This window comes from Carica papaya, chromosome 5 (assembly GCF_054855325.1).
Source record: "Carica papaya isolate Zhongbai chromosome 5, ASM5485532v1, whole genome shotgun sequence".
NCBI classification, from domain to species: domain Eukaryota; kingdom Viridiplantae; phylum Streptophyta; class Magnoliopsida; order Brassicales; family Caricaceae; genus Carica; species Carica papaya.
Window position 1 is genome coordinate 41,066,107 of NC_142313.1, and position 26,412 is coordinate 41,092,518.

Below are 26,412 nucleotides of genomic sequence, written 5' to 3' on the forward strand. Positions count from 1 at the left end.
CATATTCAAATATTTAAAACTACTAAGTTAATTAGTCGTTAAATTCAAAAAATATTCTGTTTAAACTGACAAACCAATCACCACTACCCATAAACTAAGTTATAAGATGCTTTCAGTTTCTCGCAACTATATCATTGATCTACCAATCACAAAAAAAATGGCTACATAGTTACATTAACCTGAAAAACCCTGGCTAATGTAAATCTGGTTTTCTGACATTCCCTTGAGATTTTGATTGATAACAAAAATGAAATTATTACTTCGGTAAGAACATGTATTAACCCATTAAATTCACAATTAAACTGACTTCAAAACTATGAAGAAGCTATTTACAGACACATGTGCCAATCGGTTACATACTGTACTGCAAATAATCAAAATTGGACTTCAAAAGAATCCTCAACCCTGACCCATGATTTAGTTACCTAGGATGGGATTCCTTTCTTCATCAATCTCGACTAGTAGGAGTCTCGATGGATCTGAACCTCTTGGCCCTTCAGAGTAAAGAGTTGGGAGGTAAGCTTTGTACGCAGGTAAGTATCGTGAAACAAAATCTTTCACCTGCAAAATACATAGCAAAACAAATTGTTCGTTTCAGTATACATTCCACATAATTTTCAAAGGTAATACAGAAGATTGGGGAAAAAATGTATATGGACGAGCTTACCTCTTCATCAGACATCCCAGGTTTGCCTGCCTCCCTCATGGCAATCTCAGCCTGTTGAATAAACCCATTTTAAAACAAGAAATGCTTATGAAGCTACATAGCAATCAGATACAGAAGAAAGTATGTAAGACCCAACCTGTAAGCGCCACTGATATACATAACTTGGGTCGTCAATCTTGATGATAATCCATGCCTTTATGAACTTGTCCCAAGCATCGTAATAAGCTTCAAGATTTTCATTTATCTTAACCAGCTGCAAAATCAAACATCAAGTTGAGCTACAATGAAATAATGAATCTGTACCAGTAATGTCAATGTTGTTCCCCCTAACAATGGACAGAGAACCTGAGGATCAACAGATTTCACAACTTCTACTGGAAGGGGCTTGAAACCAAGCATCCAACCCTCGAACAAAATAGCCTGAATGACCACATTGAAAATGTGTCAATGGTCAGTATTTCGAAAACCTACCTCGTTATAGCACACTAGAATAGGGTTTAGGAAGACAGAAAAATTAAGGAAGAAAGATCAGGCAAATTCAATCCAAAATTACAGCCTAAATTTTGACAGCCTAAAATTATATTGAAAAGGTGGCTAGCTTTGTATTGAAGCTGATCTCACCATTAGTGGCCCTTCAACCTCAGGCCATGTTGAAGGATCAGCTCTATCACCCCTCCCATTGTATGCAGACTGCAGAAAAAAGCAGCTTATCATTAGCAACTAAATATCTTTTGTTTCCTTCCCCTTCCCACCACCCTGATAACTCAAACCAATAATGACAGTACAGCCACTTACTTTATCATATCGGGGTAACCTCATCTTCGTACCTGCATGAAGTCAGCGAAATCATTCAAAATGCTAGTCTTGTTTGGAAAGGACAGAAACTTAAGCTGACAAGAATATCACCTTCTTTGGTCATGTTGAGTAGAGAAGTCATTGTTTCAACAGAGAATAGAAGATCATGACTTCCAGCATTTCCACGGAACTAAAAACAAACAAAAAGAAAATAGTAAGATAAAGACTGTTTGATTTCACTGGTAGCTTTAATAACTACCAAACTGTTTTCAGGTTGATAAATATTAAGAATTCAACCTCTTATCTACCTCTAAAAGAGCATTTCCTGGATTTGCTTCTCTCAATTTGGCCTACAATTTGTATAAATTACAAAGTCAAATCATGAGAAAACCACACAGAAAACAGAAAGATGGCCTATAATTTCCCAAAAGCATCACCTGGCCTTCAGCTGTTAAATAGAAATCATCAATCGATATTGTTGCAGACTTCCTGGAAGTTGAATTGCTGTTAGCACTTCCTTTATTCCTCTCTTTTGATATGTAACCAGAAGGCAACTGGCAAATAAAATTACTTTTAAATTATAACTTAAGAAGTTACCTGCCAGTGACTTTGAACAAGTAATCAAGAGCAAAGACAAGTGTAGTCTTTCCACAACCTTGTGGTGCACTAAAACCAATCTGCATTACTAAAACAGATGTCAGCATCATTTAGAGAAAAAAGAAAAAAGAGAATAAACAAACAAGGATCCAATAGCTTAACATTTTTTCAGTTGCTGAGGCGATAAAAGAATGAAACACTTGTCTCAAGGAATCCTTCATTCATGAGATCATGCACATCTCCAAAAGGCTTTTAACATATACTGGAAAAGTATACAGGTTGTTTACTGGCAAAAAGAGCTTCAAACATACCACCAAAGGAGGTATATCTTCTCCATCGTTAAATTTGGATCTATGCTGAGAAATCTGATCTTCACACCATAAGAATACTGGTATATAGTAATGGTAAAATCTGGCCTTCTGAGGAACTGTGAGGTACAATTCATTGACCTGAAATAATCTACAAAGATGCAGCCCATATGCTAACCACTTGTCAACAGATTCTGAGATCTTTTCCTGGGTGAGGCCCAGTTTTTCAATGAGAGGACCTGCACAAATAAATTCGAAAAGGTCTTGTACAGAGGAAACTTCTGCTGCTTTTGCAGGAAAAACTGAGTACAACGGGAATTGCTTCCGTCCATCTCTAGCAGCAGTGTCATAAGGCATTGAATTGTTTTGCAACCATGGACACCCGCCACCTGCAGAAAGAAACCCCAAAAATTTTTAAATAAAAAGGTCATCTATCATCCAAATTTGCTGCAATAGGAAAATTTACATGGTGACTAGATCTTTAAATGCAGCTAGCATACCAACCAGAAAATCATACAATCAGAACAAAGAAAACTTGATAATAACAGTTAATGCAGAAACTTCACATTTTATAGGATCTCCAACATACAAATTGTATGTTTTTTTCCTTGTGTTATATCCAATTACAAGCCAGAAATAAACAATTCGGTAAAACATATACACAGTACCACACCACCAAAATTGCAGATTGAGAAGTAACTACTCCATCATCTCATGGCTAAGCAAGCTATGAGACTGCTTTGCTGCAACATAAATGATATAAGCATCCCGGCAAGGAAAGAAGCTCTAACGCATATTTTGAGCAGAAGGGTGATTTGATAGATTGAGTAGTCACAAGATGAATGTAATCAGGGAAGGGAGAATACAAAATGTATAACAAACTAAACTGCAAAGGGGAATAATAACCTCCATCATGGGCATGTGTGGGTTACCGCAATTAAAAACTTATATAACAATCCATGGAAGGGCACCAACAATAGGTCTCAGTTTTTCAAACCTCTGAACTTACATTCTAACTACATACATGCAGATACAAGCAACATTGCAGATATATAGATGAAGAACAAATATTTATTGAACTTTTAAAGTAGAATTTCCTACTGCCATAAGTAACATATTCTGGGTAAGTGAACTCCATACTTAGCACATATAGTATCTATTTTATGATGAAATGGCATTCAGCAGTTATTTTGTTTTATCTTTTTTTTTTCTTTCAATTTTTCTCTTGGGTGGAGAAGTTTCTCTCTTAATCTTCACTTAACGCACCTCATTCAAGGGAACCTGTTAAAATTCGTTTATGGAATCGAAGAAATTAATAAACTGAAGTCAATTGAATTGAAGGCATGTTAAACACTTTCCTATTTTCCCACAATCATAAGTCTGTCGTACTAAAATTTTCAACAGCATATCTGAAGATTTTCCTAAGAATTGCTCTTTGGTAATTGTCCACTCTCTAAAAACGTTCTGTGGCAGGCTATAACGAATTAATAAAATAAAACAATGGGTGATGTATAGAAGAAATGAGGGCAGAGAGCATATGTCTGTTTAGGGTGGAAGTTCAATTTCAGTCCTGTTGTTTGGTCTTATTGTAATTCAGACTGTATGATTTATTTTTATGACAATTCACTGATTTGACCTTTTGGTATTTTACATAAAGTTTTCAGTTTATTTCAAATGAATCTAAGTTTTCCAAATACAAATACATGCACATTCAAGACCAAAAAATTAAAAATTATGGAAAAAGTTAGAAATTAAAGATGATAGCCTAAAAGCTAACAGTCTTATGAGAAATAAAAAAAACACTAAATTACAGGAATTGAACTGACACAAGATATCCATAGCGTTTAAATTGGAAATCCAAGCTGCATTGTGAAATTAGATGTTGTCTACTATTCCTAGAGGCTCCATATTTTTCGACCAATAATTATGTCTCTAAATGAAAATTACATGTTTCTGTGAACAATAACATTTGTTTGAGACTACTCAAAAACACTTCAACAACGTTTAAATTTATGAGTAAAAATCACAATATTTGGAAGATATCTAAAAGAATAGCTCTTCATGGCTTTAAAAACTTAAAATCCGTTCTTGTAGTACTCTTGAAAGAGTTCTATAAAGCCACAAGTTGCATCAAAAGTTGGTCCTGTATGATCTCCAAGCCTTTTTTCTCTCCATCTCCTTCAGATGTAGGATTATAAGGATTCATTACCTTCCTTGATGGTTTGACTTAGTAATATCACGTTCTTCCTCAATCATTCTCATTCCCGTTCCTCACTGACTTTAGAATTATTTAATTTCATGTTTTTTTTCTTCAATATACCTCGATTAGATATAGGTATACATTTAACAGAACCACGACAAGGATAACTATCTGACTTAATTGACTAAAGCCTCCCAAATTTTTTATATCCAGAAAATCACAAAACGTGCCATTTCTACTCTCGTTATTTTCATTCCAAATCAAAGGAACCAGTAATAAACAGCCACCGACTAGAGCACCAATAAAAGGTAAACAGATTACTCAACAATAATGCACGAGTAAGATACAAAGCAAAAATTCAACCAAAGTTGTCCCAAAATTCATGTGAAAACCGACTCAAAAGAGAATCCGTTAGTCAAGTTTTCCGCTACCTTTGTTTTTCTTATATTTTTATAATTTATCGCAACCAAACAGATGATAATTCCCAAACAAACTAAAAATTACACAAAAAAATTTACACAGCCACACAGATATCAATTATGAAAGAAATGCAAGTATACATATGTCAAAATTGAATCAGAAACAGAAATGGAAACAGAGACTCGCCTGAATTTGAGAAAGAGGTTGACATTTGAGGAAGCTTAGAGAAGGAGCTTGTTTTGTTTCTTGCAAGGAGAGAAGAGAAAGCAGAAAGACGGTGATGATTAGACAAAGAATGCATTTTAAAATTGTTGTTCCTATCGCCACTGTAATTGCTAATACTATAATGTGAAGAGGTCGCCCGCCACGGCGATAGAATACTCAGAGTCGCCATTCTCTCTCTCTCTCTCTCTCTCTCTCCCTCCTTTCTAGAGGAGCAAGACACATCAGCGATGACAATGGGTTGGTTAAGAACGACCCACTTCTCATATCCAATGAAATTACATTATTACCCTCGCCTTCGTATCACTATCCACGTGGCAGTACGCGAATAACTCCAGAACCTATGGATGGCAAGGACGGTTCCGGCTTAGCTTCTTGGATTCAACCCGATCCTATAACTGCAAATCTGAACTCACTCTGGCCCGGGAGTGAATTTAATTATTATTTTTTTTTAATTTTTTGCATCGTGACGAATTTATAAATTCTTACAAAATATTGGTTTATTATTAATAATTTTTAATTATATTTTCTTATCTTGTAGTCTTATTCTAAGTTCCATAAGGATATGATAAATAGGGATCTATTTTTACACTCTAATATTAAAATAATTAATATTTATTTTTATATTATAAATTATTTGAATAAAAATTTAAGTAAACTTAAATGTACAGGTGATTTTTTTTTTAAATAAACAAAAGAATAAGTAATATTTTTTATTCATTATATTTTATATATTTAATTTAATTTAATTACTATAATTTTATATATACTAATAATTTTTATATTATTTGATATGATGTTCTCTTTTTTCTTAATTCGAAAAGCTTAACGAAAAATTTGGATAGCAGAGGTACTTAGAATTGTTTACTTTACTTTGCAAGTGAATTTAAATATTTTTTTTTGAAAATAATTTTTATAATTCTTTATCTTTCAAAATCTTAATTTGTTATCCAATAACTTTATTTAAATATTATATTTACGTTTACTTAGAATTAGAAATATATATTAATATAAATTACAAAATATTAATAATAAATATATATTTTTTAATAAAAAATGACTAATGGAATCACAGCTTTCACCGCGATTACCAAATTAAAACTGCGCTGAGAAATTACCAAATAAACCCTTTGAGTCAGAGTCCGGCTTGAAAAAGTCAACGATGAGGCACTTGAATTGTCAGGGGTAAAATGGTAAAAGCACTCGTCGATCCTGAACTCACGCGCGACCAAGCAATTTACAACAAATTAAAAGTATGATGATTGATCCAAACCAAATTAATGAACTGTCCAAACCTTTTTATTTTCCTTTTTTCTGTTTCAGTTCTCTCGCGGTCAACAGTCAACGATTTAAAATTCCTACTACGTTGTTCTTAGAATTGGTTTGTGAATTTAAAAATTGATAAACGAATTAAAATTACCATTTCTCCATTACTATTTTCTCTCAAGTTTTGAAACCCACAGTATCCCGCTCACAGCTCACTCACTCTCTCTCTCTCTCTCTCTAAGCTCTGTTCTCTCTTTTGGGGAAGCCTTTTTGGAGCTTTGAGGATGAGAAAACCAGGTCCCATTCATAACCATTTGCACATATATATATATGTATATATATATCAACGTAGAATGTATATGTTCTTGAATTTTGATACATTTAGTTTACTGGCAGCAGAATGACTAGGGCTCATTGATTTTCTTATAATGTTCCGAAATTTTGACGTTTCGATCGTCAGTATGTTAAATGGAGTCATAACTTGTTTGTTAATGAGAAGAAGCGGCGACGATTCGGAGAGGCTAAGAGAAACTAAGCTATGGATTCTTTTGAAGGATTTTTTTTGTTATTTGTGGCACTTACTCTTACTCAGAGTATAGCATGACCACTCTGAGTCAAGATTTGAGTTTATTGAAATTTTATTTTTGGAAATATTGAATAAGAATGAAAAATAAGACCCATGATTTTATTTCCTTTATTTATCTCATTTAGATTTGAATTTGAGTTACTGCCTAATTCTCCGGACGGCGATGAGTTATTGTTTTGGCAAATCTTGAAGCTTAACTTTTGTCAACCATTTTTCTGATTTTGGGGTTTGGCTTCTTCTCATTCATTTCCATCTTCTTAAATTCGAGTATTTTCAAGCTTTTATATGTCTTTGTAGCTTATAATTATCATTGTTATATATATATATATTTGTAAAACATCTTTGTAGGTTATATTGTTTATAGGTCTGTTTATTCCTTGAAATTCTTTTCAACCAAACATTTCATCAGAAGAAGGAACGCTGCAATCAGTTTCCCAAGGTCAACCTAGTGTGCAAAATTTGATGATTCTTTGTCTTTAATCTTTGGCATATATTCTTTTTTCTCTTCACTTATACTGAATCAGTATGATGCATGAGTTGCCTGATAACCAAAGCAAATATGGTATAGGCATTTGAAAGCGTTTCATGAGTGTTGTAAAACTATTTAATTATATCATCGCTAGGATTTTGTTCTCAAGATGATTATTACAGTTCATTGTATGTAGGCTCTCTGTAGATTTCATTATTAACAGGATTGATAAAACTTCTTGTTTCCATTCCCATCTTTCTTTATACATAGTGTGTTGTGTGTACCAACGAGGTTTTTGCTCGTACTACTTGTTCTTAAATTCAATTGCTTGATTTGATAATTTTGCAGCAGGCATAAGTTGTTTAGTTAAAGTTTCATGCTTTGTTTTGCTTTTCTCCAGGGCTTATTAATATGAGAAAAGAAAATCTTGTTTCTGCCAAAGTTGGCGGTCTCAATGGTTGTATCACACGTGCTAGAGCTTCTGCTTTGCGCGCATCTGGACAGAAAGTCCCTTTAAAAGCACTTTCACAACAAGCTCCAAAAATGCGGCGAAATACAGGAAAAGCAGCCTTGGATGAAAGCAAAGCTAACGCAAAATCTAACCCATGCCTTCAGCAAAAGAAAAGAGCTGTTCTTCAGGATGTCACAAATGTTTTGTGTGAAACTTCCTATAAAAATTGCTTCAATGCAGCTAAAATTGAGGTCCATTTCTTGTCCAGGATTTTGGAAAAAAATCTAGTTTGGTGGACTCTTTTGATTATCTTTGCTCTAAAGAACCATGGCATTATTTAGCAGCAAATGCTTTTTGCAGAAATACTGGGAATATTTCAAACTATTATCATGTACTTTATAACAAGCGAAAAAGTGTACTTTTAAAATGAAAATCTGGGTTAAATTGGATATCACTAAACAGAGGATAAAATTAGCATTGAACAAAGGACAATGCTAAAACTTGTCAGCTCCTTTCGGCTTTAAGTTATAATTTTTTGTTTCTCTTGATTTTGCTCATTGCTAGACTAAGAACAGCAAGTGGCCTAAGAAAGGGCGGGTCAATGAGTCTGAAGTGGACCCTTCTGTTACTGTTGAATTCCCACAGCTTGATACAACTTCAAAAGTGAAGATCATTCAAGAGACAGTGAAAAAAGAACCTGATGAAAAGACTGTCTCTTCAGCTCGTGTAAAAGAAAATCCACAACTTCCTACAGGTGCCACGAAGCACTGTGGCCGAGCTGATGATTGTGTAGGAAATCAGAATTCTGAATTACCTTCAAGACCACAAAGCTCATTGAGAAAAGGTTTGCCTTCTATGTCAATTCCCTTGGTTCCTGACATGACAACCTTTAGAATTTACAAGTTGTAAAAGACTGAATAAATAAAATATATCTCGCCAGAATAACCCTAAATTATGTCTTTGTATTTTCATTGAGAGAGAGAGCATATAATTTTTCTTACTATGATATGTAGGAGTTTTTAAGAATTTATTACAAGTTATTAGTTTCTCATTGAGATCTATCTTAATTTGAGGTTGTTTTCAGTATCAAATCAAAGGTCAAGTTGTTTATTCCAATAGATTGTCATGAAATTTTGGCAATTTTTTTCTTAATAGTTGCAAGGCAACCAGATTCATGCAGATAATTGTGAAATATAAGAAGTTAAGCATACAAGGCTCATATACCAACTGTATCACGAAATACTGATAGCTCAAAGCTTCCATTACAAGAGAAAATGTAGATTTCTGGATTTGTTTCTTAATTACCTCATACTAAAGATGCAAAGTAGAAGTTCTAGCATCTTGCCGTGGAAAAAGTCGTTTGACTTTGGAATATGAAAAAAGGTTGGGTCATTTTCTACTAGATTAAGTTTTTGGATAATCAGTTGCCTAAAAGAGTTATTTCGCATGTATCATAGTTTTGTTTGTGTTTTCAGTCCAGTGGAGTTCCGTACTAAACTACATGTTAAGAGATAAGTCATAAAGTTGAGTCCTTGTTTTATCAGTTTAAGATTTTAGAATAAGTCGTAATCTAACTGTTTTTTTCACAGGCTACTGGTTCAATTGATCTAAAAACAAAAATCATACAAAGCTAACTTGCATGACATAAAAACTATTCTGATATTGACAATCCAGAAATCTCATTGATCTTTCTGTTTTACCAGATTATTTAGATACTTACTGCTAGCACTTTGCACGTGCAATCAGAATACAAGTCTTGCTGAATGGGCTGGTCTAGTGGGGATTTTGACTTATGGTTTCTTAGTAGAATATGGCACTATGTCTGATTTCTTCATGTTAATGGTTCTAAGCTGGAGAAATAAGTGTTTATGCTGTCATATAGGATGTAAAACAATTCTGAATGATGACCTTCTCTTAAAATTAATGATTCAAGGTTTTTTTTTCCCATTTTTCTACACCGTTTTATGCAGCAAAGCATAATGTTTTTTTTTGCTTTCAAATGATTGCAGCTTATAAAACTACCTTTTCTGGGAGTTTAACCAAATCAACTGATCTGGAGTACATTGACATTGATTTAGATCTGAAGGATCCTCAATTATGTAGTGTCTATGCCCCAGATATATACAACAATTTACGTACTGCAGAGGTATGTACTTCAGGATATTTTCACATATCCCTATCACCATTTGTACTTTGTATTTTGATAACCAAAAAAAAGTCAGGTATCTTTATTTAGTGTTTTGTGTCATTATATTAAAGTATTATATCTCATTTGTAACAAATGTGATCACGATAAGAGAGAGAGAGTAATATGGGAAATTGACTCTGAGGGATTGAAAAATTCAGATTGCTGGACTTAGAAGTCTGTTTGACCAGGAAGCATGGCAAATATTTTTTTTCTTGAATATTTTTGTTCTTCATTAATAATTTGAATTTTAAGAGATTATTTAGATATTTGTAAGTGGCACTAATTCTACTCATATTAGGACTTGAAAATTCCCCTTGAATATTTTTCCTTTGATGGATGATGCAATTATCGGCTCATGTTAAATAGATTCTTTATTATTCACACATGAGTAGTCTACCACCTAGGTGAACTCTCTGCATAAGGGACATTGACTAATTGTCCATAACGCCAATGTAACCTTTTCGAAGACTCTAGGAATTAACTTAACGTATTATGAGATGAACTTTACATAAGCCTAAAAGTAGTTAGCATATCATTGACATGTTGATAAAAAGAGTAACTTTTTTTATCAACTTTCCTGGTGTATTTTTGTTTTCAAACCCTTGGACTTTCAATTTTATTTTGGACAGTGTATACCATGAGACTTTTTAATTTTTGGTTGATAGCTTAGGAGTATACTTGCAAAAGAAAAAGAGACGAAAAAATCTCTATCTACATGAAGTCTATCCAATGTTAAGTTCTTGAGACCAGGATCTTATCGCCAGGTGGTTTACCAGATAATCTAATTCTGGATCTTGCTTCTTTCCCTTATTATGATTCCTTGAGTGACTTATTATGAATTATTTCCAAACTCATCAAAGGGAGCTTGGCACTTTGGACCTCGTTAGAGAGAGTTCCAATTTCTATATTATAATTATAATTCTACTTACCTCTTTATTAAGTCTATATCCCTTTAAATAAGATTACATTCATTACATTATAGCAAACCTTTATTATTTAAGTTTCTCATAACAAAAAAAAAGAGATTTCTAATTAGGAGATAAGTCTCCAAAATAAAAATTAAATTCTTAAATAAGAGATAAATTTTCTTAAATAAAAGATATATTTTTAAAATAGGATAAACTATATAATAAAAATTAATTCCTAAATAAGAGAAACTTTTCAAACTAATAGATAGGTTTCCAAAATAGGATAAAGCTAAACCATATCATTTCTTTATTTGTCTTTTCTGCAATAAGAATGACCCACAAAATAGTATATAACATCACCCTCTCTCTGAAGAAAAAGTTTGTCCTCAAACTCAAAGTCTGGATAAGCAGTTTGGAAATGTTCATGGGTTTTCCAAGTAGCGTCAACTGCATCCGTTCCGTTACAGTGCACTAAAAGTTCCTAGGTGCCTTTATTAAGTCGGGTGTGCAAAACTAAAGTTGGAGTGAGAATAACATGACTATCTTCCATTAGAGGTAGCGAGGGAATTGAGGCTGAAGGTTTCCCTTTAAAAGGTTTGAGAAGGGAAACATGGAAGACATTATGAAATTCAGACTCAGCTGCTAGTCGAAGCTTGTATGCAACAGTGCCCACACGTTGTAGAATGGAAAATGTGTCGTAAAACTTTGGAAACAATTATGGTGGGGTGCTGATAAGACAGAGTGTTGGCAATATGGTTGCAGACGGAGCCACACAAGATCCCCTACCCCATATGTGACATCTCAATGCCCCTTGTCATAGAATTCCTTCATACAATTTTGTGCCTGCTGCAATTTAGCTTGGATCTCGGTCAATACTTGATCCCAGGTAAGTAAGACTTCGTCTACCGAATCAACCTGAGAGGACCCAGGTGTGTATGAAAGGAGACGTGGCGGTTCGCGCTCATACACCACTTTGAAGGACGTACTCTGGAGTGCAGTATGAAATGATGTATTATAGCAGTATTCATTGCATCGAAGCCACTGAATCCAACTCTTAGGTTTGTCCCCACGAAGCAACAAAGATACATTTCAATTGTATGATTACCAGCTCAGTTTGATGTCCGTTTGTGGGTGATAAGCTGAAGAATTAAACAAGTTTTGTACCATTAAACGGAAGAGTTCCCTCCAAAAATTCTAGAATGCCATGAAGACTGACAATCTATTCATAGAAAATTTGGGCAACTCTTGCTGCAGTGTACGGGTGAGCCAATGAAGTAAAATGTGTATGTTTTGAGAATCTGTCTACAACAACAAAAAGAATCGATTTTTCTCAGATCTTTGGTAATCTGTTAATTTTTTTTTTAAAAGAAAAAGTATAAATTTGTATTAGTAAGGTACCAAAGAAGAGGGCTATTGCCCCTTTACAAAAAATTTACAGATTTGTTAGTGAGTCAATGACATTCCCAAAATCTTTAACCTTAATGACATCATGTCCCAATATAAGACAACCAAAGTATTTAAACCATTTCTCTCTAAGTTTATTAATATTATTCACAATCCCTTCAAACGCTTTTGAATTTCTTTCTTTCCAAATAACCTAACCCAAAAAACAGACAAAGGGATGAGTCTCGCAATTTCAGCTTTCAGCTCTGCCCCACCCGAGGCCCAAATTCCTCCTCAATCGAATCATCTTGTACCCAACAAATTCCTACCAAGCCATACACCAAGCACCAGAGTTTATAGGCAGTAAGGCACCTAAGTAGAAGGTGACGACAATCTTCCTCATTTTCCAAGCACATAAAACAACCATTCACCAAAATACATCCCCTAACCTTCAGTTTGTCCAAACTTAAAATACTCTCCCTGCATGCCTCCCAAGCAAAGAAAACCATCCTCGGGGGCACAGAGTTTTTCCAGATTAAATTGTTGGGACATCTGGAAGAACTACACTTTGTGTGATCCATCAACTTGATGTAGTAAGAGCTCATCGAAAACTCACCATTGTTGCACCCCTTCCACAGCACCTGATCCGGATCATTGCAGGGTTGAAAGTTAGATATGTTCTTCAACAAGTTAAGATACTCCTCCACTTCCCAGTCATTTAGATTTCTGCATACATTAATGGATCAGATGCATCTGTCATAATTACGCTCACAAGCCTCTTCCACCAACATATTTTTGGATTGTGCAATTGCATAGATTCTGGAAAAATGGACTTTAAGACACCCTCGCTCCAATCACTGATCATGCCAAAATTTGGTTTCATTACCTCTTCCCACTTTCCAGCACAGGTTCTTTGCAAAAACAGACCAACCCATCTTGATTTCCTCCACAAACCTAAGCCGTGCCCTTTTCTATCCACTCTCCCTAGACCCATAAGTGCACAGGACTACCACCTAGCCAAAATCACTTTCTTCCAACCCTCCTCTCTCAAAAATCTCCACAACCATTTGCCTTGTAAGGTTTTATTAAATTCAACCACTGATCGAATGCTCAAGCCACATCATAAGTAGGAAACGACATTACATCATCCTATTTGACAAGATGAAACTTTTTTCTATCCTTACTATCACCCCATAGGAAACGACATTAGATGGTCTCCAATCTTTTAGCAACACTTGACGGAATGGTCAACGCTGAGGGATAATAGACTGGTAGATTTGCGAATGTACTCTTTATAAGCGTGAATCTACCCCTTTTAGACAAGAAATTTTTTTCCATTCCGCAAGTCTACACTTAAACATGTCAATTATCAGTTTTTAAGTTTTTTTTTTCCTTATATTTAGCGCCAAGAGGAACTCCAAGATATTTAATAGGAAGATTTATTGCCTTACAGCCCAACACTTTAGCAAGATCGCAATCATCACCCTTTCCCCCCAATTTGACAAGTTCAGTTTTATCAAGGTTGATGTTTAGTCTTGAAACGCCTTGAAAACAGAGAAGAATACACTTCAAATGGAGAAGAAATTGCTTATCGGGTTTACAAAACAGTAAGGTGTCATCCGCGAAAAATAAATGAGAAATTTCCATCTGCTCACCCCTGCCAATCTCCACACCCTTGAGAAGCTGGCATTGTTTTGCTCGTTCAATCATACCATTCAACGCTTCCATGACAATGATGAATAATAATGGTGACGGTGGATCTCCTTGCCTCAGCCCCCAAGAACCTGTGAAGAATCTTGAAGGCCCACCATTAACAAAGATAACAAACGATGTGGTCCTCATACAAGTCTTCATCCAACCCATCCATTTATCCCCAAAACCCATTCTACTCAGCAAATAATCCACAAAGTTCCAGCAAACATGGTCATACGCCTTCTTCATGTCCAACTTACAGATTAAACCATCTCTACTATTCATGATGAGATCATCAACAACCTCATTAGCGACCAAAGTAGCATCTTGAATTTGCCTACCAGCAACAAAAGCATGTTGACACTCCCCAATGACTTTCTCCAAAATTTTGGATAGTTTAATCGCTAACACCTTCGCAATGAGTTTATAGATGTAGCCCACCAAACTGATAGGCCTGAAATCTCTAATATTATCCCCCCCTCTCTTCTTCGCAATTAATACAAAAAAATTAGAATTTAGAACTCTAATGAATTTACCCTTGGAGTGAAACTCATGAAAGACATCCATAACATCCTTTTTAATAACATACTAGAAGATTTTAATGAAATTCATGTTGAATCCGTCTGTCCCTGGGGCCTTATCCCCATCACAAGACATCAGTGCAGAGATTATCTCATTCTCAGAAAACCTGGCTTCTAACATCTTCCTGCTGCTTTTCCTTATTTTCTTGAAATTCAATACATCCAATTGAGGTCTTACAACAATTTCTTCTTTGTATAGCTTCATAAAATACTCTCGGACAGCTTCTCTATGTTTTTATTACATTTATGTTTGACCCCATCCACCCACATCTCCTCCACAAAATTGCATCTTCTATGTTGACTTGCCAAGGTATGAAAATATTTAGTATTTTTGTCCCCTTCTTTCATCTATTTTTCCCTAATCTTCTGCTTCCATGCAAGTTCCTCCATTTTTGCTTTTCGGGCCAACAATAATTTTATTTCATCCCTGCGGTTGATCTCATCCAATTGCAGACCTCCGTTTCTTCCTTGTGGTCCAACTTCTCTGATTCAAAATGTAACATATTCGCCTCTGTACCTTCCTTTGAAATCACCTCTTTCGTCCATTTTTTGATAACGTTTTTCATTAACTTCAGTTTGCGAGCCACCTTATAATTGGCTGTCTCTTCCACCATGAACTTACTCCAACTGTCTTCAACTAACTATCGGGATTGGTCATCCTATAGCCATCAGTTGTCCAAGTGGAATGGAATAGGGCCCCATTGAATGCCGTCGGACACAAGAAAAATTGGAAAGTGATCCGAGATTGGCCGTTGGAGCATTTTTTGGGTCAAACCTGCAAGCTAAATAAGAAGATCAGAAGAAAGAAGGAACCTGTCAATCCGAGAACAAGACGGGTTGACTCTCTGGTTGGTCCATGTCCAAAGGCTACCAGTTAGTGGGAGGTCGATCAGTTCAAGCTCCTCCAACTTCTCTCTGAATTCCCCCGCCACCGATTCCACAAAAGACACACCGGTCCTTTCCTCCCTCCTCAACACCATGTTGAAATCACTCCCAACAATCCATACCTCTCCACTTCCATTTGCAAACCTCCAATTCCTTCCACAATAGCTTCCTTTTCACCTTGTTACCTCTACAATAAACACCCGTAAACATCCATACATCCCCGCTTCTCCCGCATTTAAAAGTGCAAGAAATGGAAACATCTTCCTGAATCACATCCAAACATTGTAATGAATCATTATTTCACATCACTAAGATCTCACCCCAGGATCGGAGGAGGGGATAGAATGGAAGCCCACATTCCTCAATTTCTAGAGGCTCTTAATAGTGATACTATCAAAAGAATCAAGCTTCATTTCCTGCAAACAGACCACCTCCGCCTTCCATCTCCCCAAACAACCTTTAATAACATTCCTCTTCTTATTCTCATTAATCCATCTAACATTCTATGAGATGTCTTTATTAATCATTATTAACTAGATTTTATCCCTTCCTCCTCTTTTCCCTTACCCTTCCTCCTCTCTTCCCTTTCCCTTCCTCCTGCCTTCGTAGTTGACAGAGCACTCGAGACGTTTGAGTACTCTTGGTGTCCCGTCTCCACTTTTTTTTCTACCCTTACCTTCCTTTTTGATTCTTTTCCTCTTAACCATAAGTCTTTTGTAAATTTCAGTGAAAAACATACATACTTGTTCCTCCATCCCTTCCATGGTTACGCCCATCATTCTGCTAAACTTTTGAATGTTCTGAAGGATCCATACAGAGTTACCCTCAACACTGTCAACCTCAGTTTCCTCGCCAATTGTAGATAACCATCTCCTATCCTCACAGTTTTCCTCTATCAAAGCCAAAGCTTGGGCTTCCTCCTCGATGATGACTATTCGTCTTCCACCACCTTGAATTCCCATTTAGATACAAATTCCATCTGCTCCTTCATGACCCCGTTCTTTTCTACAGCCCAACATACCCCCCTCCTCTTCTCAGTTTCTTCAGAGAACAGATTATTCAGATGATAACCCTCATCCACCTGAAAATGACTGTCTTCCCTTGTCCCCCTAACATCTCTGTCCATTGAAGAAACCATGCTTTCGAAATTAGGGCTTGTACGTTCCTTTTCGACACCCGAACACTCTCCCTTAATGGGAATGCTTCCCACAGGCCTCCAAATAGGCTTTTTAATTGGGTTTGTCTCCCGGGGTTGCGATTCTTCAGTGCCCAAGTCCACAATCAATTTACTCTTTTCAGCCTGCATAAGACGTCTTGTTCTTCTGGGCTTATACATATTGTGGGCAACTCCCCCAGGTCTAAACTGATATATCTCTCCCCCTTCCCCCCCCCAACATATTGGGCTCATTTATTCCTGGACTCGGGTTGGGTCCGATCCTCTGTTTGCCCTACTAGAGAAACATTGATCCCATTTGGGCATAGCACTTCGCATAGCTAGTAACTCCACCAGCCCCCACAGTAAAATGTATTGCAGATGCATAGTGTGGGCAGTTGAAAGAAGCCCCCCATGGGCTCGCATGACCTTGGATCGCTCTTGGACCACTCACCTCCTTCATTCCCCTTCACTCCTGATGTCAGGGTTCACGACCTTCCTTCTGCCAGATTGAAAGCGGCAACCATGAACAACCACCATCCTCTTCCCTGATACCCTTTCGGTATAAATATACATTTTGCCTTTTTTTTTCCATTACTTCAGAGATTACTAAGTACAAACCTCTCATGGTTTTCCCAAAAGATATCCAAAGAATTCTATTTTTTCCTGAAAACTGCCTTGCCCATGGTAACTTGATATTGTACTAGTGAAACTCCTCCATTGCTCCGAGCAACCAATCTACCTCAGCTCTTGCTAGCGAAATCGACGTGTAGAAACCTTGACCGTTCTCACATATGCTCATACCATCCATCAACCTTCCCTCGCTAATCAAGTAGAAAAACTTATTCTCCACGGGTAGAAACTTGCAGCCGCTCAGGGAAGGCATATCTCCTGAGGCCAGCTGGGGCCGCAGGTTGTTGGTTCGAACACAGAGAGAGAAAGAGAGAGAGAGAGAGAGATAGAGAGAGTCGCAATATCTGCCCAAATTTGAATAGGAAGGGCCAAAAGTTGAAGTAACCCAGCTGAACTCAAATTTTCGGATTTGTGGTGCTGACAAATCGGGAAAGAAGACACATAGTTGACAATAGTGGACCTCATCATCAACTTTGATGCGATGTAGAGTCATTTGGGATCCTTCATGTGCACTATCATTATAACTATACAAAATAGAAGCAATTAATGGAGAAGTGGGCAACAAATAGATACGTTGTTTGTAGAGAATCAACTCTTTCTATACAGCTCAAGTAGATTCTTTTTCTCCTTGCACAACTTGTGAGTATAGTTTTTGTAAGAAAGAATCAGTAGTGACTTCCTTGTGGATGACATTTAGAAGCGAAAATTGAGGGTTGCTGATGGCATTACACATTGTTTACTTGTTGTCATATCAGACAGAGCATCCACAACCCAGTTTAAATAATCAGACCAGTATTCGAGAGTGAAATTAAATCCCAAAAGTTTGTTAATCCATTGTTGTTGAGGAGAAGTAGTGATCCGTTGTTCTAATAAAAACTTTAAATTGTAATGATCAATGCGAATAAGGAAGACTCTTTTCCACAAATACGAGTGCCAATGTTGTATTGTCTTGGCCAACCTGATCAATTCTCGTTCATAAGTAGCTATTTTGTGATATTGTTCAGCCAACTGGCGACTAAAAAATGTAATTGGGTAGTTGTTTTGTTGTAGAACAGCCCTTATACTGCATCTTGACTCATCACATTCTACCACGAACAGCTGCTCAAAGTCAGAAAGTTGTAGGACCGAAACAATAGCTAATGCTTGCTTTAATTTATCAAAGGAAAGTTCAACTGTTTCTTCCTGAAAGAAAGAATTTTGTCGTAACATACTAGTCAATGGTGCCGCCAATTGTCCAAACTCCTTAATGAACTTGCGGTAATAATTGACCAATTTTAAGAATCCTCGTAAAGCAATCACTGAGTGAGGTTTTGGCCATTCGGATATAACTTGAATTTTTGCAGGGTCTACCGTCACACCTATAGTAGAAATAATATGTCTAAGATAAGCAATTTGGGTCTCCTCAAAGGCACACTTAGACTTATTCAAGTATCAATGGTTAGCACACAATAATTCAAAAACGAAACGCAATTGTAGCAAGTGACTTTCCCAAGAATTGCTGTACAGTACGATATCCTCAAAGAAAACCAGTATAAATTTGCGAAAATGAGGACAAAATAATTCATTCATAAGAGATTGGAATGTAGAAGGTGCATTGGACAAGCTAAAAGACATAACCAAGAACTTGAAGTGCCTGTGATGTGTCCGAAAGGCTGTCATTTCAATTGTCGAGTCATGCATCCTTACTTGATGGTATATAGATTTCAAATCCAGTTTAGTGAAGTACTTGGACTCATGCAACTTATCGAATAGCTCATCTACTATTGGAATAGGAAATTTGTCCTTAATCGTTTTAACATTGAGCTCGCGGGAGTCCACATAAAACCGCCAAGTCCCATCATGCTTCTTAACCAATTGGTGAGGAGAATGGAGACTTGCTGGGTATGATGATCCCTGTTGAAGCATCTCAACACACTATCTTTCAATTTTGTTTTTCTGCAAATGTGGGTATCGATAAGGTCTAATACCGCTTGTCCTGCTCCGGGTTGTAGACAAATTCATTGGTCACAGTTTTTGAGAGGTGGAAGGCCGGATGGTTACTGGAACAAGTCATTAAACTCGGATAAGAGCTGCTCTAATTCCTCCTTATGAGGATAGGGTCCAATAATATGGTTAAGTTGTCAACCATGGTGGGATTGTAATCCTTGCAACATGATATTAATTCTACAGAACTTGAAACTCATCGTTAATGACACAAAGTCCTAAAGGATGGGTATCAGAGTTTGTAACCATATTATTCCTAACACTATATTAAACCCAACCAAAGGAATAACCAAAAAATCAGCATTAAGTTCATGATTATCAATTGAAAAGGTTACTGCATTGCAAATTCTTGTGTTGTGGGCAGTTTCCCCATTAGCCACTGAGATGCTGGTTTCTGTGTTGGGTTGAACTTTGATTTCGAGACTTCTTGTAGCTGCTAAATTGATAAAATTGTGTGTACTCCTTGAATCTGCCAGATCCCGTAAATGATAATTGTGCAAGACAACCCTCACACAATGGTGCGTGCCCCTTTTTGACTCGTGACTGTGTGTAGAGAGATTTTCGGTTCTCCTTCGACACTGGCTGCCGGCTCTACTTCATTTGAGTCTGCCAACTCAAGCTAGAAAAACTTCTTACATTGGTGACCTGCGATGTATGTTTCATCGCAGTTGTAGCACATGTCTTTTGTTGTTCATTTTGTGATCTCTGCTCTTAATAATTTTTTAATAAATGGAGTGTTCCGATACTTGACTTTTGTTGCTCATCCACTAACTGTAGTGGTTTTTCCTTTAGGTGATGAGATTACTGAGGAAAGCGTCTTAGAGAGGGTGTTAGGCCTATTGGTTGACCATGATTCCTTCTTCGGCGCTGCTTGGATTCAAAAGCTCTTGCTAAATTCATGGTATGAGCTAAATCAGAAAGAGTGTGGAGCTCTACATCTAACCGAATAGAATCTGCTTGTCCTGCAATGAACAAACTTACATGCTGATCAACCCGTACGAATCTATTTGCTCTTGCCAGTTTTTCTTGAAATTGTTTCTAATAATTCTCTATCGACTCCGTCTGTTTCAAGTTTATCAATTCTCCCAACGAGTTATTACCTACTGGCAGACAGAACCTCAGAGAACAATAATCTTTTAATTCAGTCTAGTTGATCGTAGGTTGTTCAGATTCTAATTGGTGATATCCTAGTTGTGCCTCTCCAAGCATATGGAAGGCAGCCAATCCCACCTTATCCCATTCCGGCATGTGTTGATTGGTAAAAAAATTCTCACACTGATGTAACCAGATTAGGGGATTTTCAAAGCTGTAAAACGTTGGAAAATCTAACTTAGTGTTGCGTGGAAAGACCCAGTTACCTGTTAGATTATTTGGACTATGTGTCTGGCTACTGGCTTGAAGTGCTTGAGTTGGCTGTTCCCGTATGTGGTTGCTGCTTGCAGTGCCTTCTGCCTCTATTCGTTTGTCACGATTTAAGTTGACTAATATTTCTTTGAATTGTGAGGATAATTCTTGCAATTGACTGCCCAATTGCCTTTCAATCTTTGCGCTCCATGGTTCGTTTACGGCCAAGGCTTTCTGGAGCATCAATCGTGGATCTTCTTTTGTCGCAAAGTCGCCCATAATGTTAGCCTCTGATACCTGTTACCGGTCAGTTCACCGGATAATCTAATTTTGGATTTTGCTTCTTTCCCTTGTTATGACTCATAGAGCGACCTATTGTAAATTATTTCCAAACTCGTCAAAAAGAATTGGCACCTTGGATCTCATTAGAGAGAACTCCGATCTCTATATTGTAATTATAATTTTGCTTACCTCTTTATTAATTCTAGAACCCTTTAAATAGGATTAGATGCATTACATTATAGGAAACCTTTATTATTTAGGTTTCTCATAGTAAAAATAAAGAAGATTCCTAATTAGGAGATAAGTCTCCAAATAAAAATTAAATTCCTAAATAAGAGATAAATTTTCCTAAATAAGATATATGTTTCTAGAATATGATAAGTCTTAACCATATAATAAAAATTAATTCGTAAATAAGAGATAAACTTTTCTAACTAACAGATAGGTTTCCAAAATAGGACAAATCTAAACTATATCAGCTCTTTATTTGTCTTTTCTGCGATAAGAACGGCCCACAAAATAGTTTATGACATGCAATTTGGGTTTCTAGTTTCCTCTTCTTATAAATTAACTCACTACTCCAACATGTGTATTTTTATCATCAGTTCTTGCTTCCTTAGGAGTTCTGATGGTGAATTAGAGAGTATATTTTTTGCATTGGCTTCTTCCCCTAAGTACTTGATTTAACTTTTGATTTATACCTCTTGTTTCTACAGCTTTCCAACAGGCCTTGCACTAATTTTATGGAAACAATACAGCGGGATATTACTCAAAGCATGAGAGGGATTTTGGTTGATTGGCTTGTGGAGGTTAATTTAGCTTTATTATCCTTAAGTTCTTTAATTTATAAACATGGACTTGGTTATGGATTTTAAAGTTATTGATAATTGCTCAGGTTTCTCAAGCTTGATCACTACAGTATTTTTGAGAAATCATTTATTATTTAAATTTTTAGTGGAGAAATTATTTTATTATCTGAATTTTATATCACCCAATGTTTTGCCATGATGATGCAACTATTTTATTCCATAATCATTTGCTTTACATGTTTTCTTTAAATAATAAATGTTGACACTTTCTTCATGAGAATGCACAATGCTTTGTCCTTGCCTTAGAACTGTCATTTAGACATGCAGTTTTGACTTTTTACTAACTGTTGCTTCTGTTGTTGTATTTTGAAATTATTAGGATTTATGTTTATATTAAGTAAATGGTGTTGGATAAAAGATTGTTAATAGTTTGGACCTGTTTCTCTATTATTTTAAAGATTATTTTTTGGCTATGTTACATTGTTTATGTTGTGAAACTTTTTATTTATCTGAATTGTAATTGTTTTTAGCGTTGAATCATCTGAAGAGAGATGCACTTGGTAGTACAAAATAATTTATGGTTATAATTATTTTATGTGAAGACCAGTACAAATTATCATCATATTTCAATCTTGATTTAGGTATCAGAGGAGTATCAGTTGGTGGTAGATACTCTCTATCTCACAGTGCATCTAGTTGACTGCTTTCTCTCACAAAATTATATTGAAAGGAGAAGACTCCAACTGCTTGGCATTACGTGCATGCTGATTGCCTCGTAAGCTCCTAGCACAGCTGACTTCACTGCATGGTTCCTTTTTATTTATAGTCCATTTTGTTCAATTCATTCTATTCCTGCTCTTTCTAGATCATAATTACTTGATAAATAAAATGGAACTATAATTTTCATATTTGATTCACAATTGAATAAATTTTCACTCTAGAATGATGAATTTCTATTTCGAGTTATGGGGCTAAGGATTGTAAAAAACTCTAGCTTAAAATGAACAAGAGAAATACCAAGTGGTTATGGATCCAGGTCTAGTATATGGCTATGGGCCGTCAAGAATGAACTACTGGATGAAGGAGCTACTTCCCAAATTTCCTGCCCTTATGGGCTTACATTTGTGGCAGTTTAGTGCATATTCAAGAGAACCCTTTGATATCTTACAATTAGTTACTCAAAACTATGAGAGAAATTGTTTGGATAATTTCATTGCTTTCACAAAATGCATTTAGAGGAAAGGGCCAGTCACCACACACGCACTGACATACACATGCATATATTCTGGGAAGAGCCAGTTACCAATTCCTAGAATCTAGGATCTGATTTCCATGATTTAATTCATGGATTTGGTTTCTCCAAAAAAAAAAAAAGGAATTGTCAGCAACTTTGTTTAGATCAACTAGAATTTTACGACATCTATTTTGATATCTGGTATAGATAACTAAAGATTAAAAGATCTTTGAACATAGTAGGAAAGCTGAAAGGAGGATTAAGTCAGACACTTTGTTCTGAACCAATTGGTCCTTCATTGGTACACTGGGTCAATGAGTCAATTTTTGTTCTTGTTAGCAGATAATCAGTGGTCTCATGTTTTATGCTGAAAAAGCTATCTGTAAGAAATGTTTCAAGAATTTATAATCTTCTCCTTTGAATGTGCTATGTATAGTTAAACTGTGACAAAATCTCCAATTTTGTTCTCCAGTGCCCCCATCCAAGTGAATGAAAAATTTGTTCCGGAAGGTTACCTTCTTTTGTTCACCAATTTGGGATAGTTAAGCTTATCAAAAATGTGTTTGTTTATGACATAATAACCCTTGGGTCTGCTTGGTTTGATATAATGGTTGTGTTTTCGTCTAACTTGAAGGAAGTATGAAGAAATTTGTGCACCTCGTGTTGAAGAATTTTGTTTCATCACAGACAACACTTACACGAGAGAGGAGGTATGCAATTGATGTTCCTATTATTATTTAAATGCTCCTGGAAATAAATGATTAAGACATATATGCATTTCGTAGTAAACTGAACTGTAGGTTCTCTATGTTCTGTTTCTATTTCCTCACTATATTTCTTCATATTTGGTCAATGAGAAAGTATCAGAAGACATTTCATGAACTCAGCAAAACATTCATAAATTACTTGGCAATGGTGGGGCTTGTCTGGCTGAACTATATGTCATGTGTGCCCTCAGAGCACACAAGAATATGAGCCTTCAAAATCATGTGATGTTTTTCTAGATTCTTTCTCCTCTCTGCTACAGCTCCTATAACGATATTGATTAAATTAAGTGGGGCAGGTTTCAAAGATGGAGACTGAAGTACTGAGATATTTTGGCTTTCAAGTATGTGCCCCCACCCCAAAAAAATTTCTCAGGTATTTTAATACTCTCATCATATGTATTGATATGCAATATAGGGAGCTCCTTTTGTTCGATATTTCTAAATCTTATTCTTTTACATGAATTTTTGGGTTTCAGGAGATTTCTACGAGCCGCACAGGCCTCTTATAAGGTAATTTAGTTTTAGTCTTTCAGCCTTAATTTACATGGTACTGCACTCATGCTTTTTTTTATCACTAAATGATTAAAATTTAACATTTAACTGCAATCTGCAGATCCCTAGTCTTGAGCTGGAATACTTGGCAAATTATCTAGCAGAACTGGCACTAATTGACTATCAATTCTTGAAATTCCTTCCTTCTATTATTGCTGCATCAGCTGTATTTGTAGCCAGATGGACATTGGACCAATCAAGCCATCCTTGGGTTTGTGTGCCCTTCCATTCAGATCATGTGATTTAATGCAAACTTATAGTTGTCAATGCTGAAGTGATTTAATTTGTTTCCTATCTCCTCCTGCAGAATCCTACTCTTGAACATTACACAACCTATAAGGCATCCGAACTGAAAACCTCAGTTCTGGCCTTACAGGATTTACAATTGAACGTCAATGGCTGTCCTCTTAATGCTGTACGCATGAAATATAGGCAATTGAAGGTAATGATTAGTGTCATAAAGGTGCAATAAAATGTCATCTTTTCACTCATCTATAGTTTCTCTTCAATCTTTTGCTTGAATACAAAAAAACTTTTTGATCCCCTAAGTTCTTGATATCAAACCTTTTGAAAAAATTCACAAGAGATATGCATAAAAATGAAATTAGGGTTTTTCTACAGGCTTTCTGATGATTTTGCTTTATAACAGTTTAAATCTGTGGCGACACTTTCTTCCCAGAAACTGCTTGATACACTGTTCTAACACTAAATGGTCGATCATCTTCAATACAAGGAGCTGCTAACAGAGATAACTCAACATTTTCATATGGAGTCTTACCAGATTTGATTAAGTTTCTTCATGATGTTGGTTCCAACTTATAATCCTCAATTATCTTCTCTTTGCATATTTACACCATTTAAATATCACGTCATTCTTGTCGACTAGGTTTCCACATTGCTGGTTTTTGGTTCTCCCTAAAATAACATTTTCATTTCAATAGTTCATCAGATCATTATTTGTTAGTTTAATTTCCGGCCCTCAGGAAAACTTACCACATTATTTTGTTGAGTTGTAAAATTTTCTGTTAGGAGAAATGTAAGTTTAACTGCTGAATGTAAGGTCAGTTCAAGTGACCCCTTTTTCGTAGTTACTGTCTTGGAACTTTTGGTCTAATATGCTTTCTTTAAAAGATCTTTACTGTTTCGGTTTTACTCTTTTTTCTTTCTTTTGCTCTTAAGAATCATTTAATCATATAAAAAGTAATTCGGATGTGTTATGTAAATTCTTTAAAATGCATCAAAAGTTTCTATTAGAAACTGTTTGATTTTTGTCAGATCAATAACAGAGAACTGGAAAGAGGTCAATTAAGCATAGTTAGTCCAGGATCATGTAACAATTTTGTTTGTATAGCATCAAATTATAATGTCAGTGAAGTGCATTTAAAGTGAAATCAATCTGATATTGTATTGTAAATTTTTTATTTTCATTGCATAAGGAGCTTGATTAGTAAATTAAGAGAAGAAGCTAAACATTGTAGGAGGATTAATACGAGGAATTTGAGAATTTTGTGAAGAATACAATAAATTAGAATAGATAAAATAATATCGGGATGAAATTGTGATTACATTATAATATGTGGTTTACAATAAGTAATAACTTATATAATTTTGTTCAATAATGTTAAAAATTTGATTGAAAATATAATAATATAATAATAAAATTGTACTAAAGAAAATTGAAATCATAATATCTTTAAATGATTATAATACCATTTTTGTTATTATATTTGTTTAAAAATATATGAATAATATCTATATGGACATAATAAATTAGCAAAAGACATGAGACCATTTGAAAAAAAAAAATAATAATAAAATTGAATTAGTTATTTAAATAATCAAAATTAAACATATTATATTTTGTTATATCATTTTAATGTTGTTAAATTTCTTATAAATTACTCGGAAAGTTCTTTTAGAATTTTTATTTAATTTTAAAAAATAAAAATGCAACTAATTAATTTTTTCTAACCAAATTATATTATGACTATAAATTAAATTTACCCTCCAAATTAAATAATAAAAAAATAATCTATT

The 26,412-nt window shown here is 35.4% G+C and overlaps 2 protein-coding genes across 3 annotated transcripts; one reads left to right on the plus strand and one right to left on the minus strand.

The window, feature by feature from the left end:
- Positions 1 to 194: 194 nt before the first annotated feature.
- On the minus strand, positions 195 to 5,434 carry LOC110821195 (P-loop containing nucleoside triphosphate hydrolases superfamily protein). The gene is made up of 12 exons (XM_022050935.2): positions 5,174 to 5,434; positions 2,371 to 2,756; positions 2,060 to 2,139; positions 1,900 to 1,951; positions 1,771 to 1,812; positions 1,574 to 1,652; positions 1,463 to 1,494; positions 1,289 to 1,357; positions 1,013 to 1,087; positions 804 to 920; positions 668 to 718; positions 195 to 561 (listed from the first exon to the last, which is right to left on the minus strand). The coding sequence occupies exons 1-12, from the start codon at positions 5,379 to 5,381 to the stop codon at positions 418 to 420; spliced, it is 1,335 nt and encodes a 444-aa protein (XP_021906627.1). The 5' UTR covers positions 5,382 to 5,434; the 3' UTR covers positions 195 to 417.
- Positions 5,435 to 6,494: 1,060 nt separating this feature from the next.
- Positions 6,495 to 25,462, plus strand: CYCA2;4 (Cyclin A2;4). 2 transcript variants are annotated; one of them, XM_088221016.1, is made up of 12 exons: positions 6,495 to 6,772; positions 7,931 to 8,232; positions 8,546 to 8,825; positions 9,991 to 10,127; positions 21,730 to 21,822; positions 22,464 to 22,597; positions 23,691 to 23,766; positions 24,120 to 24,196; positions 24,300 to 24,333; positions 24,437 to 24,586; positions 24,683 to 24,817; positions 25,025 to 25,462. In XM_088221016.1, exons 1-12 carry the CDS (start codon positions 6,760 to 6,762, stop codon positions 25,076 to 25,078), a joined length of 1,485 nt encoding a protein of 494 aa, XP_088077142.1. In that variant the 5' UTR covers positions 6,495 to 6,759; the 3' UTR covers positions 25,079 to 25,462. The 2 variants fall into 2 exon arrangements, with proteins under 2 accessions (XP_088077142.1, XP_088077143.1); XM_088221017.1 differs by having other exon boundaries at positions 8,627 to 8,825.
- The last annotated feature ends 950 nt before the right edge of the window (positions 25,463 to 26,412 follow it).